The sequence below is a fragment of the Chinchilla lanigera genome, unplaced genomic scaffold (genome assembly GCF_000276665.1).
Source record: "Chinchilla lanigera isolate Chin_1 unplaced genomic scaffold, ChiLan1.0 scaffold00008, whole genome shotgun sequence".
Taxonomy (NCBI): Eukaryota; Metazoa; Chordata; class Mammalia; order Rodentia; family Chinchillidae; genus Chinchilla; species Chinchilla lanigera.
The window spans coordinates 35,880,258-35,888,667 of record NW_004955409.1 but is presented as its reverse complement, the minus strand read 5'-3'; the positions used below and the strand labels follow the sequence as shown (position 1 = coordinate 35,888,667).

General features: G+C 48.0%; 1 protein-coding gene across 1 annotated transcript; it reads right to left on the bottom strand.

Moving 5' to 3' along the window:
- Nucleotides 1-6,182: 6,182 nt before the first annotated feature.
- Cbln3 (cerebellin 3 precursor) lies at nt 6,183-8,331 on the bottom strand. The gene is made up of 3 exons (XM_005376997.2): nt 7,297-8,331; nt 6,875-6,994; nt 6,183-6,597 (listed from the first exon to the last, which is right to left on the bottom strand). Exons 1-3 carry the CDS (start codon nt 7,594-7,596, stop codon nt 6,400-6,402), a joined length of 618 nt encoding a protein of 205 aa, XP_005377054.1. The 5' UTR covers nt 7,597-8,331; the 3' UTR covers nt 6,183-6,399.
- Between the last annotated feature and the right edge of the window lie 79 nt (nt 8,332-8,410).

Below are 8,410 nucleotides of genomic sequence, written 5' to 3'. Positions count from 1 at the left end.
GCAGGTAGGCTTTCTATGTCTCCAACAGAGGACTTAGAAAGTAGCCAGCATCCAGATAGTCCCATGACTTACAGCAAACTAAAGATAAAGAAATCCTGTTCTCTATCCTAGTTCCCATGTTACAAGGTAGATAAACATCCTTGTGTTTGTAGGTAGAAATGAACATACTTGGAAGACAGAAATATTGTAACAAGTAAAATACCACTAGAAAGTAAGCATCCTACTTGTTTAAAATTGCCCAAGAATCCCTGGGATACAAGTTTTAACTTTTCATTAATTAACACTGTAACAGCAATTTACATATATTGAGTACTTGCTCTGTGCCAGATACTGGTCTAGGTGCTTTCTATCCCTGTGAGGCAGATAAAATTAATCTCCTTTTTATAGTTGAAGCAAATGAGGCACAGATAGGAGAAGGTGGTGTGCACTGAGGGTTAGGTGCAGCTACTGAGAGGTTGGATCTGAACAGGGCCTCCTATACCCACCATTTTACTTGCTATTCAGATGCCTCTCACACAAGTATATTCATCTTGTTGGTGGAGTTACCCCACCTACCCCTTAATGTATGGCCTCTTCATCTTTGATTAATGGACTGTATAGCATCAGTTACGATTTCTCCATTTCAGTGCAGTCCAGATTAAGATGATTTTCTTCAAATGGTCTTGGTTTACCTTTGTTGTGTCTAAGAATGATTTTCCTGGTCCTGTTAAGTTTTGACTCAAATGACATACTCCCCCCTCCCACCGATCCAAGGGTGCCCTTTTTTAGATTGTCACAATTTTGTAGGTGGTAAAAGTTGAAACAGCAGAAACTGCAGTTACTGGATTGTGAAAGATCTCACAAAACAATTTAAAGAAATACAGATTTCATTCTGAAGCCCACTGGGAGATGGTAAAAGCCTTTAGACAGGGAAGTTCATTCAGGTAGATCACTATGACAACTTCCAAATGGAGAAAGGATTGAAAGTGGGGGGAACTAGAGGCCAAGGGCCAGTTAGGAAGCTTTTATAATAACTTAGCTTAGATATTGGTGGTTTGAGCCAGTGTAGATGGGAAAGCAATGAACAGAACCAATGGATGTGAGTACTGGATATGAAAGAGTGGTGGCTGTGGAGAATGGCTATTTTTTGGTTGGGGTAACAGGAAGGTTGTACTGGTACACAGAAAGAACGAAGGAGGGAGAAAAGCTATAGTGCCCAAAGCATTTAAGTTCAGACTGCAGCATGCTGAGCTTTCAGTAGTGTTTTGGCTTGTGTCTAGGTGTCTCCCTGAAAGCCTCATGTGCTCATAGGTGGGCTTTTTGGAGCAGGCTGGGTGTAGGGCCTATGATACTGGAATTAAGGGTGTGTGGTACTAAATTAGTTCACTGACTGGAATTAGCATAGTTGTGTGGTATCACCCAGAAGTTTGGATGGGATAAAAGGGAAAGGCAGGCTGGGTTTTTGCTGCAGCTTTTGCTGCCTCACTACTTCCTGCCCTCAGCCTGTCATGCCATAAACTGTTTCTCCTCTGCAGTACCCCTCTGCTGTGCTACCCTTCCTTGGTGCCAGCTGACTATGGACAGAAATCTTTACAAACTGTGAGCTGAAATAAATCTTTCCCTCCTTTAAATTTGGGTATCAGGTATTTTGTCTCAGCAATGAAAAAAGTAACTAAGATTTAAAATCCAGTGTATGAGGAAATAAGGGAAACCTGTGCTTAAGAGAAGGGCAGTAGTGGGGAAATGTGAAAAAGAAGCTGGGCTTGGGCAGGGTGTTCCCTGAACAGTCGGGGAAGTTGGGGCAGAGACTCCTCCTAGGAGGGCAGGGTAAGAGGGTCAAATGTTAAGGAGATCATGGGCAGCAGGAGGAGTAGGTGGTGTCTGTGGACTTTAGTGACTGTAAATTGTGAGTGACTGGCTGAGGGCAGCTTAGGTGGAGCACTGGAGGCCAGAGTTTACCAGTGACTAATAGGTGAGCAGTTAGTGACATTTCCGTTAAGACATTTGGTCTAAGTAAGAGGTAAGATGATGATAACTAGCTCCAAGGGCATACTGAAGTGAGGACAAACATATCCATGTCTACAGCTACTGCCACAGCTCTCCTTTTTGCTTTTAGGAGACTTGAACCTTAAACTTTAAGTGCTGAAGGGAAGGAGTGGAGAGAAAAGTAAAAATGGAGAGCATGCTTGAAGGGAATGGGCTCCGTGGCTTGTGGATGAAGATAGCTACCTTGACAGGGGAGCGACTTCAGCTTCTGCTGCACCAGACAGGAAGAAGCAGAGATGAGAAGGAAGGTGAGTGCGTGGGTGATGGAGGAAGGGTTCCTGCCAGGGGTGTCTGTTCTTTACAGTCAAGTAGGAAGTGAGGTACCTACTGCTGGTGGTGGGGCCAGTGCTGCAAAAGGTTGAAGTAGAGAACAGAAGGCTACATGTGGACTCTGGGGAAGATGAGGAAAGAAAGTGGCAAAGGAAACCAGAGAAAAATTGCTTGGGATATGAAGAACTGGTTGTGGCTGGAGGGCTCGGATTTGGACCCACAGTGAGTCTGTCATCAGCGGGACCTCTCTCTGTCATAATCAGCTGCCAGGGCATGGACATAGGGAAGGTGGACAGGTGGATCCTATTTTTAGGATCCTTAAAGTCTGAGCAGCTTTTGGCACCTGGAGAGGAACACACGCCACCACTTGTACTTTATTTATTATTGTTTAATTTATGTATTTCATAAACCTTCTTAAGCAATAACTGTTTAGGCATGTAAATACTATTTAAACAGACTAAAATCTACACATTTTACAAGTCAGATTATTCTAACACTGATTACAAATTTAATCAAATCCTCCTAAACATTTGAGTCGACTCATCAGTCTAATAAGCTTCTCTAAAAGATTCACACATTTCAGTAAATCAAAGATATAATTACAAAGGCCATGCACATCTTAAACTGCACTTAAGCCCATTATAAAAGTGGATGTGTAAACCGAAGAGATGGATACTATTTCACTTGAGAACAATTCTTGAATTTGGCTATCAAATCAATGCTAATGAAAATTTAGATTAATCAATGAATTCTTGTTTTGGACCTGAGAGGTGGAATTTTTTTTTTTTTTTTTCCGGTACTGGGAATTGAACTCACGACCTTGTGCATGCCAGGCAGTCGCTGTGCTCCTGAGCTAAATCCCCAGCCCTGGACTTGAGAAATGATTTGCTTTTTAAGATGATTAAAATGAGTCAATATACACCTGATATATCATAGCCAGTATATATCTGGTATAGGAATTTTCAAGCTGCACATTTTGCATGCATTTAGTGCACTGCACTGCATGCCTTTTCTCTACAAGGTGTCATCTGTAAGTTAAAGACTGTGATACACAGATTTATTAAAGATATCTCTGCCCTAATCCCTAGAACCTGTGAATATTTGTGTTACATGGCAAGAGGGACTTTGCAGATGCAAATTATGGACCTTAAAATGGGGAGATTATTCTGGATGTTGGGGCGGGCCCAATTTAACCATGTGACTCCTTAAACTCAGAGAACTTTCTCCACTTAAGTCAGAGGGATGTGGCAGAAAGGTAGACCTGAGGGACTCAAAATTTGAGAGGGACAGACTGCAACTGGTGCTTGGAAAGTAGAGGCGTCCAAGAATCTCAGTACTGCAGCAGTAAAGAACTGAATTCCAAATGAATTTGGAAGTGGATTCTTCCACCCTAGGAATGAAGGCAGCCTTGTCTACACCTTGCTTTTGACTTTGTAAAACCTTGAGCAGAGAATCCAGTCAGGCTCTGTAAGACTTCTGATCTGAAACTGACATCATAAAAAGGTGGTGCTTTAAGCCACTGAATTTGCTGTAATTTGTTACACAGCAACAGAAACCTAAGACAGCAACTTTTATTAACAAACTAATTACATTTAAAAAAAACCTTTAGTCATCTTCCCTAATATTCATTCTTTCTTGCTTACTTAATTTTAGCTTACTCTCAGCTGGACATGGCTGCAGGAATAAGGACTGTATTTCTTGTCCTATCTCCCTGGGTTGGTGTGGCCAAGTGTGACTAATGCTAGCCAATGAGATATAATCAGGAACATTGGGTGTACCTTTCAGAAAGCTTCGATAAAGCAAGCTTTCTTCCTTTCTTTCTCCTTGAAGATGTTAGGCTGATGTAATGGCTGGAGATCAAGAAGCCATTTGGGGTCATGAAATGGCATCTCAAAGATGATAGAACAGCAAGGAGACTTGGCTTTGATAATCCTAAAACTGCCACTCATCCTTGAACTCTTTATTTGCAGATTCTTTCACATGAGACAAAAATAATCTATTTTGTTTAAGCTACTGCTCCTGGCTACAGAAAAGTTACATGTATGATGTGGTAGTGGTGGTGTGTGTGTATTGCTGGTGCTTTAACTACGAGCCTCATGCATGGCAGGCAGTGCTGGGCAAGTGCTCTCCCCCGAGCTACACTCCCTGCTCTATTTTTAAAACCATAAATTTACACTGGTATTTCCAATTTAACTTGAACATTATTATTTTTATTTGACTGTAATATGTAACTTCACATATGTTTTCTTTACAGTATACCATACCTGCTTGTATCTGTAGCCCTTGGTTCAAGCTGCATCTGCTCTCTCTAGTGAGCCTCTGGTGTCTCATCCACTACTATTATCAGTTACTGTATTGATTGATGCATCCATACTTGACCAGTGGGACAGTGGACTAGGAGAGAGAATGTATGATATTGGCAGGTGAGCAGTTGAAGAGAGGAATCATAAAATTCCAGGTACTAAGAAGCTTAAGAAGGAGAACGTGACAGCACAGATCAGGAGAGAGGAGCCAGGTGTTGGGGACAGGCTGGAACAGGTTCAGGGAGGTGACTCAGTGAGACAGCTTGGTGAAGAAGCTGCAGTCAGAGTGTGAAGTGACTGAAATCCAGACATCAAAGGCGGAGCAGTTCCAGGAGGTGGCCAAGCAAAGGACACACGTATTCCATGGACCCTGTGTGACCTTCTAGCCCCACCTCCAGCTTTGTACACCAGCTCTCAGTTCTACTTGCAGCCAGAGTAAACACCCCCCACCCCAGCCAAGTCTCGGGAGGAAGGTGAGGGCAGAGTCCGTCTGGGATCTGGCACAAATGGACAGCCAACATCCTCCCTGATGGTATACACAAGAGTTTATCAAAATATACAGTGAATGCTTAAATTTAAAAGTATTATTGCAGTAAATCATGTGTATCCTATTGTCCTCCCTACGTTCTGAAGCAGTTCTGAAAGTCCGCGTTGATGGCTCTTTAGGAAATGTGATCAAAAGTACGGTGAAGGCTGCTATCTAGTGCTAGCCAAAGGGAAGGCAGGCTCATAAACTCACTGTAGTATGTTCTCATCCACCGTATTTATTGAATCTGGCTCTAGGCAACTTTAGCTCTTCTCAGAGTTAAAAAAATGACCATGAAAAATACATGTTTTGAATCAATTATTCAGGACATCAAAGTAGCCATGACAGTGCAACTAAAGCTATTCACCAAAGGATGCCCAGAACTGCTTCAGAAAGTGGCAAGAATGATGGGCTGTGTTTGAAGTTTGTGTGTGTGTGTGGTATTGTAAGGGAGACTAATAACAGTGTCTTTTACTGTAATAATTAAAAATGTTTATCATATTTTATGATCATACCTCACATGTAGAATATGCACCAGGTTCAGGCTAAGCATATGCCCCCTTCCTGCCTCACCAGCCGCAGGCTCTGGACTACTCTGTAGCCCTCCCCACACTTCTGCTTGAGGCTGAGCCTCCTGCCCCAACCATACGGTGGTGTGGGCTGAGATCCATAATGCTGGCGCTCCTCACAGGAAGGACCTGCAGGGTACTCTGAGGCTGATCCATCTGGGCCCCTGTGGGAGCCTGTCCACCTGTCCCCAAATAGCACTGAGCAGGAAGCTGTGGGGGGGAGCAGGAGAAGCAGAGAATGCAAAGCAATGCTGTGGGTCTCCCTCCCTGCTCAACCTTGCCCTGGGCCTAGGGCTGCAGCACAGAGATGCAGTGGGCGGCTGGAAGGGGACCTGTGCATGGGAGTAGGATGAGGAGGGCCAGGTCAAGGGATGCCTCTTTTCTTCTTCTCTTCTCTTCCCTTCTCTTCCCTTCTCTTCCCTTCTCTTCCCTTCTCTTCCCTTCTCTTCCCTTCTCTTCCCTTCTCTTCTCTTCTCTTCTCTTCTTTCTCTTCTCTTCTTTCTCCGTCTCCTCTCTTCTCTCTTCTCTTTTCTCTCTTCTCTCTTCTCTCTTGTTTTTGAGCTTGGCACAGGATTTCATGCAAGAAGGTGGGATACAGGCAACCTGCGGAGGTCTGTCTTGCCCCAGGGATGCTGTCTTGGGGGTGGGGAGGGTAGGTAGAGCAGTAGTTGGGGTGGACTTCTGGCTTTGAAAGGCCTTTGGGCCCTCAGAGTGGGAAGATGAGGAAGCCAGAGAAGCTCGAGTATTTCCAGCCACCCAGAAGATTCCCCCGACGCAGGCGCAGGGACACTCGGTCCCCAGGGTCCAGGGGAAGCAGCACAGAGCTGGTGGCTGCCTCCCGGGTCACATCAGGGTCATTGGCAAAGGCTGAGATGACAGGCCATGTGTTCAACATCAGGCTTACCTAGGGAGGGGAGCCCGGTTAGCACCCATTCACCATTAGGACCCTCACTTTCCCAGGGGCTTCCTCTTGGGAATCTGGGATGTAATGGACTCTCTTGGTGGGTTGAGGGGTGGCCAGGGTTTGGCTCTGCACATCCTCCACTCAGCTAGGCAGGGCCTTCCTCCCTTGCTCCTGGCCCCCAGGACACAGGTCAGTGGATGCACTGCCCAGGGCTCAGCTGGGCTCTGCTGATGCTCCCTCCCTTCCCTCGGGAGCTGGGGCCCGGCATTTTCATCACCTGGACGGTCTGTCGGTTGTACACCTTCACCACATGGAACCGGAAGCTGTAGACTCCTCGGACAGGGGCTACGAAGGAGCCTGAGGCCCGGTCAAAGCCACCACCCTCGTTCACCAGGACCTAGGGGAAGCAGAACCTGCTTGTGGGGCTGAGGGATGCCTGTAGCTCATCAGGGTAGCACTGGGCTTGGGGCAGGGGAAAAGTAAGGAAACGGAGGTGAACAGGAGTGTAGTATTCAAAAGATAAGGTGAGAAAGGGCAAGGTGTGTGTGTGTGTGTGTGTGCGCGTGTGCGCGCGCACCTTAAGGAAGAGAAATGATAAGTGGCCATCTTAGGGGAAAATGTTGGAGGGACAGCAAAGCGGGCTTGGATGGTGAATTCCAGGTCCCTAACTGGTCCCCTGAAGTGGAGCAGGGTGGTTACCTGGTCAAAGTAGATGGCCCCACCAGTGCCGTTGCCGGTCTCCCCTGCTGGCTCGTGGTGGTGGCTCCGGACGGCCGCAAATGCCACTCTTCCTGGGGGTGCTTCTCCCAGAGCTGCGCCCCCCGGGCCCCCTGCAGCAGCTCGGCCAGGCTCACAGACCACCAGGCATTCGCCCTCCAGCAGGACAGGCTCTGATCCCTCCTGGGCCCACCCAACCCTCACAGCTAGAAGCACCAGGGCCAAGGGCACGCCCAGGCTGTGTAGGAGACTTGGTAGCCCGGGTCGGTTTGCTCCCAACATGGCTGAGAGGCCCGCCACCCACAGGTACCCCTGCCTTCTGCCCTTTTCTGCTACTTCTGGTTCCCACTCTGCCCCCGGTTCTCACCACCCTTCACCCGGCTCCACTGCTCTGTCTCTGCGTCTCACTGGCACCTGGCCTCTGCACCTCCCTCTCCATACCTGAGTCCCGGCCCTGCCTCCCACTCAGCTACTCCCGCTGTCACTGCAGTCCCCTCCTCCTTGGCAGAGCATGAAGTGACAACAGTTGGGCTCTGGGAGAGAGAAACAGGATGAGGACTGGGTCGGAGCGCTCATCCAGAGCTGCGGGGACAGCAGAGCTCCAGGGCAGACCTTCTGCAGAGACAGTGCTGGAGCCCGTCCTGGCGCCACAGGGAACTGTGCATGGTGCGGTGTGTGTGTATTCACCCCGCAGCCCCTTCCTTCCTTCACACTGCTCTCGCTTCAGACTCCCTTACATCAACAGCTCTTCCCTGAGACAGCTCTCCATTTGTTGATAGAAAGGGGTGCCCTTGTGTTCCCCACAGTTGTTTTGGGGGAAAGTGCTCGGGCCAAGAGGGTCATTAACCTGTGACCCTGGGGCCAGTCCTTTTTCTCTCTTTGGTTTCCCACACTCTCATAGGAAGAGGTCAACGTTCAACAAGCGGCCCCTCCTTCCCGAGAAAAGACTGCGCAGAGCACCCAGAACTGCGGCCCCGGGACCAGCGCCCAGGGGCTCCAGGCGGGGGCGGGGCGGGGGGAGGGTGCAGCCGGGAGGCAGCCGAGCCCGGCGCAGGCCTTGCGGGGAGGAGCGGCGCTGACTCCGCCCCAGGCCAGG